The sequence below is a fragment of the Vulpes vulpes genome, chromosome 7 (genome assembly GCF_048418805.1).
Source record: "Vulpes vulpes isolate BD-2025 chromosome 7, VulVul3, whole genome shotgun sequence".
Taxonomy (NCBI): Eukaryota; Metazoa; Chordata; class Mammalia; order Carnivora; family Canidae; genus Vulpes; species Vulpes vulpes.
Window position 1 is genome coordinate 107,131,704 of NC_132786.1, and position 12,942 is coordinate 107,144,645.

Consider the following 12,942-nt stretch of genomic DNA (forward strand, 5'->3'; position numbering starts at 1 on the left):
AGAAGAGAAAACTAAAAGAGAAAAAAGAAAATATCAGGCTGAAGAATGGAAAGAAGAAAGAACAGAAATAAAGCTATATGGGATGAAATGAAAAAGTCTAACATTTGCATAATTAGGTCCTAGATTGAGAGGAAAGAGAGAACAGAGCACAAGTAGTTTTTGAAGGGATAATGATTGAGAATTTTGCAAATATGACAAAAGACATCAAGTCTTAGTTTCAAAAAGCTTAAGAGAGCACCTGGTGGCTCAATGGTTGAGTGTCTGCCTTTGGCTCAGGTCGTGATCTTGGGGTCCTGGGACTCAGTCCCACATCGGGTTCCTCGCGAGGAGCCTGCTTCTCCCTCTGCCTGTGTCTCTGCCTCTCTCTGTGTGTCTCTCATGAATAAATAAATAAAATACTTAAAAGAAAAAGCTTAAGAAACCCAAGAATAGTATACATATGTATTTAAAATCACTGCTATGTACACATAGTCAAATCTTCTGAAAACCAAAAATTGAGAAAATCTTAACAGTAGTTAGGTGGGGGAAAAAATCATCTTCAAAGGAACAAGCAGTAAAAAGGACAGCTCACCTCTGAAGTGATGCAAGTTAGTGAACAACAGAATAATATCTTTTATGTGCTGAAAGACCATAACTGCCTAGCTAAACTTCAATTCCATGAAAAATGGAGTTCTCAACTAAAGGCAACACAAAGACATTTCAGACAAACCAAAACAGAAACTGTTGCCAGCACAACTTTACTAAAGTAAAAAATAAAGGGATTTTTTTTAAGCGAAGAAAAATAATTCCAGTCATAAGCATGGAAATGGGAAAGAGGCTTAAGGGGGACTGAATGGATCAATTTATGGGTAAGTCACAGTGACCCTGGCTGTGTAACATGATGCAAGTAATGTTTTGTGGTGTTCAAACTGTATGTGGAATTTTTTTTTAATGATAACACAAAAACCAGGAGACTTGATAAGGAAGATCTAAGGTTCTTGCATTTATCTGGAAAGTGGTAATATTCTAAATTATGTAATTCTAATTAAATAAGTCCAGATATATATTTTATATTACCCTTATATTTTACCCTTGAGTATAATCATTAAACATTAAAAAGTGTATAGCTTGGGGCACCTGGGTGGCTCAGTGGTTGAGTGTCTGTCTTTGGCTCATGTCATGAACCCAGGGTCCGGGGATTGAGTCCCACATCAGGCTCCCTGCAAGGAGTCTGCTTCTCTCCTCTGCTTATGTCTCTGTGTCTCTCTTTGTCTCTTTCATGAGTAAATAAATAAAATCCTAAAAAAAATCAAATAAAAATCAAATTTAAAATATCTGAATTCTTGTATTACTTGTGTTACTTAAAAACAGACAAATAAATACCAAAAATGAAATCCAGAATATCTTCTGCAAATGGAGAGCCTCCACTTGTCCAGTGTTTTGGAATCAATCTTCAGAGTTAACCAATTATTGTGATTCCCAAGTCAATACCCAACCCAAGACTGCTTGGGCTCCAGTTTACAGAAGCACACAGGGCAGACAAGCACGCTCATCGCCTTCTCTCCAGATCTCTCTGCAGGTCAACAGACACTCCCCTCTCCGTCCTTCGTCAGCCTCACTTACAGACCTCACACACATCTTGCCAGAACTGTTTCTGCTCTGACTCATTTAGTTTGCTGTGGCACCAGTTTTTAATTCTTTGGTATAGTTTATCTCCATTTAGAAACTCTAATGTTATGAGTTTTCCAACATAGAGTTTCCCTTTACTTGATCCCAGAAATACACCTCTCAACTGTTTCCTTTGTCCAAGGTAGTTAACGTTGCACGATATTTAAATTTCGTACATGTTATTAAATGGTGAGAATGATGGGTGGGGAGGGGGAACAGAAGGGGAGCTTTATACGTTAGACTTACCCATACTTCCTGCTCGATCTATCATTCCTTCTAACAGAAATGAGTAATGCATCTCATAACTCAGTGACCCTTACGAATATTTTTGTGAGCTCTCATTTACTTTCCCAAAGCAAAGTACTTTTAAGGTTGTATGCTTCTGAAATTAATTTTTATTTGGAGCATGGATTTGCCTAATGAAAAGCTCGAGCGTTTGGAAAGCTGTAATTCCAAATACCTAATACAGAACGGAGGTTTCAATGTTGCCTCAAATAAAAAATTGCAGGAAAAAAATCAGGTCCAGAAGATTTAAATTTCTCCTCTTGACTAAGCAAAAGTATTCTTAATCTCTCCAAAAACTTTCTGGAGGTAAACGGTGGAATCCTCATGTAGTCACCAATGAAGCCCTGCCGACCCTTGTGGAGCTGAAGCCTATAAACTGGGAGGCACAGTGGACAGGCTTGGCCAGAGCAAGGTCTGACTCCTAAAGTGAAGGTCACACGAGGGGCATCAGATGGACAGATTCGGTCCTGGGGCTTCGTGTGTGGGACCCAAATAAGAGCACAGATTTGCCAGAAGAGATTACATTGAAGCTAACTTACATCATGTGTTCAAGCTCCCTTCTGTTCCCCAACGGACAAATTCTCTCATTAATGATTTGCCTTTTTGGGCTGAGTATTATCTTTTTGATTGTCGTATTGTCTCTTGAACAATATCTCACCTTTCATCTTGTTTTGCGTTACGCACCATGTACGTTAAGGAATTCAGACACTGCTCTGTGGAAAGGAGGGCTACAGAAGACACGCCTGGGCTGCTGTGTGACTCTGCGTGGGGCGAGCCAGGCCTTACTGGGATGCAGGCTTTAGTTTCGACCCCACCATCCCCTTCCCCACAACCTACAGGTCCCAAAGTATCTCCGTACCTGACAGAACTGACCCACTTGCCGCACGTAACCAGCCACTTCGGAATCCGATTTAAAGATCTTCCAGACTTTTCTTTCCGCCTGCTTGTATTTCTGGGACCCTTTCCACTTCATGGCCATCAGAGAGCGCTCTGTCAGGGAAGCTGCCACAATGATGTCTAGTTGGCCATTGTAGATCAGAACCTGAAATGAAATCGAGTTGTGGGCAAACGCGGGACTCAACAGGTAAAGCCAGCATACCCATCTAGGTATAGATAGCATGTGCACGAGAGGCAAGGTCATGTGAGGTTTTCTGATAGTGTGCTCAGAGAGGCCAGCCCAGTAGGAGGGTGGGGTCATTGTCTTCCAGTTGGCCACACACACCAACAACCTGAAATAAATGCCAGCCTTGGCTCAGCCATTGCAATTCTTTTTTTTTTTTTTTAAGATTTTATTTATGTATTCATGAGAGACAGAGAGAGAGAGAGAGAGAGAGAGAGGCAGAGACACAGGCAGAGGGAGAAGCAAGCTCCACACAGGGAACCTGACGTGGGACTCCATCCCAGGTCTCCAGGATCAGGCCCTGGGCTGAAGGCGGCACTAAACCGCTGAGCCACTGGGGCTGCCCCAGCCATTGCTATTCTTCCAAAAGTTCGAACCTTCCCAGGAATCTGCACAAAGCCTTCTCTCAGTTACAAAAGCATTTGTGCTGTGTTATCCAGTGATATCACTTAGACGTACAGCTGTGTACAAGAAGAGGACTGTGGTTACATTTCCGTGGAACTGAGGAACACTACACCATTGGATTTGCACGAAGACAGCATTTCATTAACTTGGCTTTCAGGCTGGTGAGCTGGGCATTCTCTCAGGAGCTGCTAATGCACGCTCTCTCCCTCTGACACTGATTTTACAGTGGCGACCATAATTTTTTGAGGCAGATGGATAGAAGCAGGTGCCTCAGATTTGTGACTTGTTGGAGGCAACTATGTTTGCCATGCCACTTCTATGGCCTCCTTTTCTTAGACATGATAGCCACTTGTCAACAATGAGGAATGCCTTTTCTTCCTAGAATATTATATATACATTTTTTTTTTTGCTAAGTTGGTAGATCTTATAGCAGAAACAACTCTGAAACAATTCCTGTCTTTTCTCCAAAAACAATATTCAACTGGCTTGAAAAGAATTCAGATAATACCTAGTGTTGATGAAGTGTAAAATGGCACTACTCTTCAGGAAAACAGTGATCCATTTTCAACAAAAGGATTTGAAAATGCTGAGACTCTGTCCCAGTAACCCCAGTTTTTTCATAGAAAAAAATCTATGAAAATAAGTCAAAGAAATAAAAAATATATATATACAAATATATATATAGCCATATTTATAGCCACATTCATACATACATATAGAATCATATTCATAATATATATATATATTCATTGAGTCTTATAATGAAAAACTGGAACACAGTCTAAAAGTTCCATAATTAGTGACTGGGTTAAATAAACTAGGATACAGAAATTCTATGGAATAGTGCAAAACCATTTAAAATATTTCATTGAACCATGTTGCAATGTGGAAAATACTTATCACATACTGTTAAGTATGAAAGCTGAAAGTCAAATATACATCACAACTATGAATATATAAAATAGGCGTACATATTTACAGATATGGAATGCAACTTTTAAAAAATGAATACAGTGGTTAATTAAGGTGGTACAAAATCTGAGTAATTTTCTCCTTTGTTTTCCACTCTTCTTAGGTTATTTTTATGCAACTAAACTAACACGGTATTAATTCTCAGAAGGTATTTTGTCTCTCAATCCCTGGCAAAGAATTTTTCCTCAACTCCAATGCTACCTTTGATCTACTTGGAAGTTCTGGTTTTGCTCAAGTGAAGACCTTTGGTTGAATCCTCAAATTGGATATAAAATGTTTTACTGCATATGTTTCCATCTCTGTCTTCCTGGTGTAGGCTTCTTAAAAGGCTTGCCCATAATTAAATAGCCCCGGACTTTTACACACTCCAAATCCTCGAGCAGCAGTGGGCCAGGATTCAGCCTAAGATGAAAGAGTCCTGGGCCTCTGCGGCCGGAGCACCGGGTCTTTCATGTTACCGGGTCACCATCACCACCTCCGCTCTCCTTAAGCAAAAACTCAAAGGAAAAGCTCTTCATAGATTTAAAGCCTCTTTAAAAAACTTAACTCAACTATAGCAATGAAAATTTGCATTGTTTATACAAAGAAATTGCCTCAAAGACCTTGGGTACGTATGGCCCATGCAAAACTCCTACAGCTGTTTTGCCAACAGTATGGAAACAATTACACATGATCTGTACCAGTGAACACGGCTTAAATACTCCACCATTCTAGGAAGGCCTGATTAACGAAGATAATCATCTACAAAGTAATTCCTCTTCTAGAATTCCATGAAAAGATGTTGATTAACTACCAAATACACAAGTGCATCAGGCTGTTTTCCACTCCGTGGCCACTAAATGAAGCTTGCATCTTTCTGTGTGTCTCTTGGAGCTATCTTCCTATCATCAGTATATTTTGAAATTAATTTGAATTTTTTTTTTGTCTTTCAGAGATGCAAATCCACAGGTTACAGCCAAAACAGGCTTATTTGTACAGCATTAGAATACGCGTTTGTTGGACTGAATTGAAATGAAATCCATCCCTGAGCTGTGCCCCTTGTTATTCAAGACTCATCACAAACAAGAGCACTAACTCTCTGGAACAAGACAGTGGAGGGCCGAACTGCATAATTTTGTGCATGTGATGTGGAGAAGGCCTACTTTGGGGGGCAAATGGAAATCTTCTTAAAGCAAGGAAAACATTTTTAACTTCTAAAGGGCATATAAGTCAAATGCAAAAAAAAAAAAAAAAAAGGAAAAGAAAAGATCAGATTAATGATCAAGTGAAGTGATTTCAAAGCTGGCATTTAAGGCTGCCAGCATTAAATATAAGAATTCCAGAGCTTTTATTTTTATCTAAATGTCACATTTACTCTCATCAGCCCTGACAGGAATATCTCAGTAGCCTTTAGGGCTGGGTGAGTGGGAGAGAGATCTCAGGATCCAGGGACAGTGAGCCAAGAAGCCAGGTGGGTGGAGCGTAGGAGTGGGTGGTCCTGATGCCTAAGGGCACATGCTACTCAGCTACCTCTGTCCTGGTGGTCAGAGGAGTTCCGGGACAAAGCCTAAGCCCTGATGAGCTGGCCAATTATGAAGGATCTGGATACATTTGCTCCATTTCTTCCTGGTAGGGTGACCAGCTGCCCTGGTCAGCTTTGGCCTGAGGAGTTTCCCAGGAGGCAGGGCTCTCAGGCTAACCCTGTGACAGTCTGGGGCAAATCTCTCCCTGAGGCTTGCTAGTATTTTAGGCAACAAGATCTAAAGACAGAGAGATGGAGACCGACATGAATGCAGCTTTTAGCTACCCTTCTCTTCTGAGCAGAGACTAAAACACAAGGCACAAGGGACAGACTGGCCAGATGGAGTTGGTTTGCAGTTACAACACCAGGCCACCCCCTGAAACACCCAGTGTCCTCACTTTCTTTCCTGGACAGCTGTGAAGCCTTAATTAAAGAGTAAAGGAGAATTTTCTTTTCTTTTTTTTTTTTTTTTTTGAGAATTTTCTTTTCTTTTACTACTTAGAGATCTGATCAGTTAGCTTGGTGAAATGGAAGGTTTTGCAAAACATGGAAAAATAACTTCTTATTAAAAAGCAGTGAAGACCAGGATTCCACTGCTTGTACTCTATAGTTACAACATTTTCTTTTTTTTTTTTAAAGATTTTATTTATTTATTCATGAGAAACACACACAGAGAGAGAGAGAGAGAGAGAGAAGCAGAGACACAGGCAGAGGGAGAAGCAGGCTCTATGCAGGGAGCCCGACGTGGGAGTCAATCCCAGGTCCCCAGGATCACGCCCTGGGTTGAAGGCAGCGCTAAACCGCTGAGCCACCCGGGCTGCCCTAGTTACAACATTTTCAATAAAGGTGCTTCCAACTTGGGAAAAGAATACATCAAAACACTAACAGTTAAGATAACTAAAATATGGGTGATTTGTTTTGAGTTGACTATTTGCTAGGGTTGTTTGTGTGTGTTGGGGGGTTAAATATAATTAGGATGTTTTTATAATGAAACGATAATAAGACAATAACACTAAGAGGTTGGGAATCTTGGCTGGCAAAAGGTGGTCTTTACTGAGGAATAAACTCAAATATTACCAGTGCTCAATTTTCATGACAAGATAAACAGCCTAACTAGTTTGTTTGTTGATGACCTTAAAAATCCATCCCAGAATTCAAGCATTTATAAGAAAGATTGGATTACAAGCATCTTTTGTTTGTTTGTTTGTTTGGTCCAAAGGCAGAGATGAGAAAAGCATTTTTGCTATTTGCCTTCCGAAGTGCTTTCTTGTACATATGGCTTTATTCTCATACGCTTCATGAGGTCGAGACGGCAGGAATTACAACGTCTGCCTCTACTTAACTGTTAAGGAAACTGTGACACAAGAGGTGCCAGGATATGTCCGAGATCCCAGACTTCCAAACTCCTACCTAGAACTCCTTAAGAAAAGAGCGAAATTCCTTCAAACCAACAAGCATTTACTGACTCCCCACAGCTAAATGTTTAGTGCTACTGGAAGCCTCTGGGAACGGAGAGCTGGTTGAGTGTGAGACACAGTTCACACCTCCGGTTCAGAAACAACCTTGGTCTGTTAGTCCAACTCTGATGACAGCTCTCAGTCATTTCTCACTTTGGCTCTAAGCACAAGGATGTGTACAAGGCCGTTATTCAGCTGGTAACAGATGCCTCACTTCTCTTGTAGGGAGTGCCACTGATTAAGCAGTTGAGGCAGAGCATCAGCTTCCTGAGAACAGGGCTCTCCTAGCACTTTCCCGCCTGCAGCCTTGCACAGGACCTGGCATCCCAGGAAAAGTATTGACACTTACTGGGTAAAGTCTATCGTACTCTCTAAAAGTTTTCTATAAGGCTGTATGCTGATCATCTATTGCTTTGGCTGCCTACATCCACTCTCCCTTCCTTTGATAACAGGACTTGTGCACCTGCAATGGATCCAGCCCTAGTGGAGGCTGTCAATCACAGCATCCTGCCTCCTCTGTACAAGGGATGAGCGCGTGACCTAAGCTACGGCACTCAAATGCTCTTTTCATAAATTTGAATTGTGGGCACAGTGACATAGGTTCCCTGGTGAGTCTGCCCATTAGTTTGCCTATCTGGATCCCTAGAATTTTCTGCGGTCCCAATCTTATCTCACTCCACTTTTTCAATTTTTCTGTGAATTCCATGACTTATCATGTCTTTTGATCAATTCTTTTTATGTAAGCACAGTTGTTTCTGTTGCTGGAAGCAGAAAATCCAAACTCATACAACAACGAACCTGTGTCACCCTTGCCCCAGTGTGCAGTAACTGGGAACTCCTGGACTTGTGGCTTAACCTCCCTGGGCTGCATTCCCTTTTTTGGGCATGAAGATGGGAAGACCTACATCTCATTGTAGTGAGAGTAAATGAGATGCTGCGCACAGAGTTGCTAGCATAGTGCCTGACACAAATTAGTTCAGTGCGTGTTACGTCCTCCTCCTTTTCAAGTAGGTTGATAACGAGAATGACTTAGAAGACTCGAAAAGCCCTTCTTCTAAAATAAGCCTTCAGAATATGCGGATGGTACTTTAGTGTCAAATACTTGATTGCCAATCTCACTCTTCCAGAAAAGGCCTACAGTAGGAGGAAATCCAGCCAGTATAAACCGGAACTCCATCTATTCAAATGCCTGAAAAAACATGCCTTTCACTCCTAATTTTACACACATTGGGCATGGTATCTCAGCAATCTTTTCTTGGTAGTCAGAGCCATAATTTTATAAGTTACTCTTTTAAAGGAACTTTTAGTTTTGAAGCATGGGATTCAAATTGCAAGAAATTTCCCCATATCTGACTGCTAGAAAAGTATGGTAAGGATATAGCCTTTGCAGGGAGCCTGCTTCTCCCTCTCCCTCTGCCTCCCTCTCCCTCTGCCACTCCCCTTGCATGTGCTCTCTCTCTCTCTCTGTCAAATAATAATAATAATAATAATAATAATAATAATAATAATAATAAAAGAGTACAGTTTTTAAAAGGACATTTTTGAATAACAGCAGAATGTTCTCATTCTTCTTCTTTTTTTTAAGATTTATTTATTTATTTATGACAGACAGAGAGAGACAGAGACAGAGACAGGGACACAGGAGGAGGGAGGAGCAGGCTCCATGTCGGGATCCCGATGCAGGACTCAATCCTAGGACTCCAGGATCGCGCCCTGGGTCAAAGGCAGGCGCCAAACCGCTGAGCCACCCAGGGATCCCCAATGTTCTCATTCTTCTTATGCTGGAGGAACTAAACATGATTTCACAACACCTTCCCCAAAAATCCCATTTTAGGGGCAAGGAGACAAAGGTAGAGGGAGATGAGGTAACTGGGAGTAGAGTCAAGCTCAGACCTGCTTGAGTCCAAAGTGCATGCATCTAACCCTTCCTCTGTCCTTCCTCACTGACTAAATCATTGCCCCCCAAAGGAACACATTGAACAAGTGGTTTGTTCCATTTTTGTAATTCCACAGGCAGGAAGCAAACCTAAAGGTAAGCGTGGAATGAAGGATGCAGATTTATAGTTGACAGCACAGGCTCTGTGGTTTGAATCCTAACTGTCACTTCCTAGCAAGATTATCTTAAATTCCTCAATCTGTCTAGAGCTCCATTTCCTCATCTGTAAAATGGGTGGAAGGGAACTATATATGACAGAGAGTCTCTGGAAAAATGACATAACATAATGCATGTAAAGCTCTCTGCATTCTGGGCACAGAGTAAATGTTCAATGAGTGCTAACAGCTATTATTATTATCAACACATCTGAAAAGCTCAACTCAGCTATTTAAATAGCTCTACAATCTCCAAGTAAGAATTACAATCGTGATTTAGGGTGTAATGAGAGTTATAATTCTAATGCAACTGCACTAGGTCATCAATTTGACAAAACAAACAGTGGGCTCATAAAAGTAGTATGAGGCATGCAGACAGAAGGCTTGAGCTCCAGCCCCAGCTCAGCCTCCCAAGGCCTGGATTTACTAAGTGACCTTCGGTATGTCATCGACTTACTCTGAGCCTTAATTCTCTCCTCTGTGAAGTGGAATATTTATATTCTGGGACTGTTGGAAGGGCCAGATGTGATGTGAGATGCAAAAGTATCCTGTAACCTGAAGAGCAAGGTTTTACCAATGTTGTTGTTACTTTTGATCAAGAATAACCTGGAAAGTGAGTTCCTATAGTGGGATGCAGAGATTTTAAGTTGGCTGCTGTAGGTCTGAGTTGCGCTTACAGATATATACTCATGTAGTCTACATGGTATTGTTGCCGCTCTTGGAATTAGAGGCCAGCACTTAACTACTGGGAGATCTGACCAAGCTGTGCCTGTATTTCCACTCACCCACAGTGAGCTAACCCTGTGCAGTGGCTGTCCCCCTGAGACCAGCCCCACCCCTTCCTCAGTGTCCCCTCTGACAGAGGTGCAAGGGCACCTGTCATCTATTTGCTGCTTATGCTATTGTTTTTCTTAGAAGAGGAAAATATTTCCCTGTATCTATGTCTTTGTCATCGGTAAAAAAGAAAGATCAATAGGTCTCAATCCAACTCTGTTCATTTATTTCCTTTCCTTCCTGGATCCACAGGCAGCTGAATTTTACTTCCATTGAAAATGGAAGGGAAGTGGCCTTTTGTTTGAGTTGGAGGAAAGAGTGCATGCTCACTTATATGTGGAGTGCGTTTTGTTTGTTTGCTTGTTTAATCTGCTGCTAGGAAATCTCTACTTATTCAATAGTAAATATTCATGGAGAGCCTGAGGACTAGACACCCAGGGAACAGATATGAAAAGATGTGACCCCCTAGCCTCCTAATGCTCCAGATTTTTTTTTTAACTTTCCAAAGCAGAGAATAATTAGATGAGGAGAGGCATGTTTACTCTTTCATCTCATAGTTTTCCTAAAAGAGGGGTCAACCAGTCAGTTCCACTTAATTCTTTTAAAAATCTAGTCATTTTAACATTTTAAACCATAAACTTTGCAGCTTCTGGATGTATATAAATCAGGTTTTTTTTCCAAGGATTTAACTCTCTCAGCAAGAAAACCTCTCCCTAGTAAAGACCAGATGAACAGAATCAGATGACAATTAACCTTATTTTACACAGTGCACACCCCTGAAGGGTAAATATTTTCCAGGAAGATAAAAAGCAACCAACCACTAGCCAAAGATAGCCGCAGACCAGTTGACCTGCAGACTCCCCTGAAAACACCCCCAGTCCTCTAAAGTCAGATTCTGACTTCAAGTAAGTTAGGGAGTCGCCCATGATACTCAAAGGGGAAAAAAAAGACATCAGTGCTTTCCATGGTGGCTGTACAACAGAATACTTGAAAGAAGGGATTTGGGGCAAAAAGGCATATGAATGTGATTTTGATATATTTTCATTGTCACCAGTAGAAAAGTGTAAGATTGAGAATAAACTGCATGAGGGCCACTTACTGATCTAAGCCTTAGCTTTTTTTTTTTTTAACCCAAACTGAAGCACACGTGTTACTGACAGAGAACACAAAGCTTTTCTCTCTGCTTTCCCTACTACTCCTCTACTTATTAGGAAAATTACTGAAATCCCGCCAAAGGGGGCTCTGGTCTCTCAGTACGACAGGAAAGCCAACTGCGCCTTTGTGAGAAGGCTGGATTTCTGTTGCATTTTTAGACGAAAGATTTATGCTTATATTTTGGCCCATTTACAATCCATCATAATACTTTGCAGACAAAGTTATGCTCTTTTCCCAATGATCTAGTGACCTTAATCTCTAACATTTTGTGGTTTCCTGTCTGGGGAAATGGTCGAACGGCAGCCTATGCTATTCCAGGCTGCACAGCGGTCCCCACTTGGCCACTATCTGTCTTAGTTTTGAATGTTCTCCTGTGCACTCATCAAAAATAAAGGGTTTTTTTTTTCTTTTTTTTTTTTTAAAAAGAAGCTTTCCCTACAGATGCTAAATCAATGAAACTCCTACAAAGCAGCCCTCCACACTTCCTCTTCTGGCTGCCTTACTTATCATTCTTCTATTACAAACCCCAGTGTAGCTGGGAGTTCTTTCTGCTGGAGGCAATTAGCATGACCCACCAGTGCCTTTCTCCTGAACAGAAGAGAATTAACTTCACCAATATCCACTTCAACCTAGGGTAATTCCCCAGGGTTTCCCAAAAGCTCAACTGCAAAAGAAAATCTGAATTTCAGCTGTGGAGTAGAATGTTCAAGAAATGTTTGCGACTGGAGACAGTTGTCAAGCTTGCGCGGACAGTGCCTCAGCCCTTGAGGCCCGTTGCTTGCACTTCTGGCTCTACTTCTTCCTGGTGGTTCTGTGGGGATATAGGGCTGCAGTGCAGGAAGCCGGATCCCCCAGGGCCTGCCTAGAGAAGACTGGTGGAAAAATTATGCCACCATTGAATGAAACGCTAGTCACTTCTGCAACCAAGCTGTTCTTAAAAGGGACATATTCTGCTTCCAAGTTTAAGGAAAAATGAAGACAAAGAAAGGGAGTGAATGAACTCAGAATAAACACCCCCATGTGCCTGCCATTCCCCTACCAGCTGGTTATGCCAAGACGAGTAAAGAAAAACGAAAGTGGAGAAACAAGTTTGAGTGAGCGTCCAGCGATTATACAAATAATGTCTTTTGGCCAAAGAAAATTATTCCTGCCTTCTTACAACTTAACTCTAAATAATTCAGTTGCTTTGAGAGGGGAACAGGAAGCAAAGCCAACTTGAAAAGGATCCAGCAAGCCATCACTGCAACCTAGAGCTATTTGAAAGAAAATTTAACTACCTAAAATTTAACTACATGCTTAAAATTACTTCTAATAATGACCCAGAATAATATATTTCCTCTAGTTTGAATAGAAAAGTCATGGGGGCCCACTTGAGGGGATTCTTTGCTTGGCTTCTTGTTTCAGAGTCTGTTCTCAGAGGCCTTTACTGATTCCCTAACCTCTTAAGAGTCGCCTTTGACCCTCATCACAATGACTAGATTTAATGAACTGAAACTGCCCCAGTAGCGGACCTGTCCATCCCCCCAGACAAGTCT

The 12,942-nt window shown here is 41.4% G+C and overlaps 1 protein-coding gene across 4 annotated transcripts in view; it reads right to left on the reverse strand.

Annotated features, from left to right (window-relative positions):
- Positions 1-12,942, reverse strand: part of CPVL (carboxypeptidase vitellogenic like) — a 127,035-nt gene that overhangs the window by 26,443 nt on the left and 87,650 nt on the right. For all 4 annotated transcript variants that reach the window (XM_072764629.1, XM_025993089.2, XM_072764628.1 and 1 more), the window contains one exon: positions 2,792-2,974. In XM_072764629.1, the coding sequence (XP_072620730.1) occupies positions 2,792-2,974 (183 nt within the window). The remainder of the gene's footprint in view (positions 1-2,791; positions 2,975-12,942) is intronic.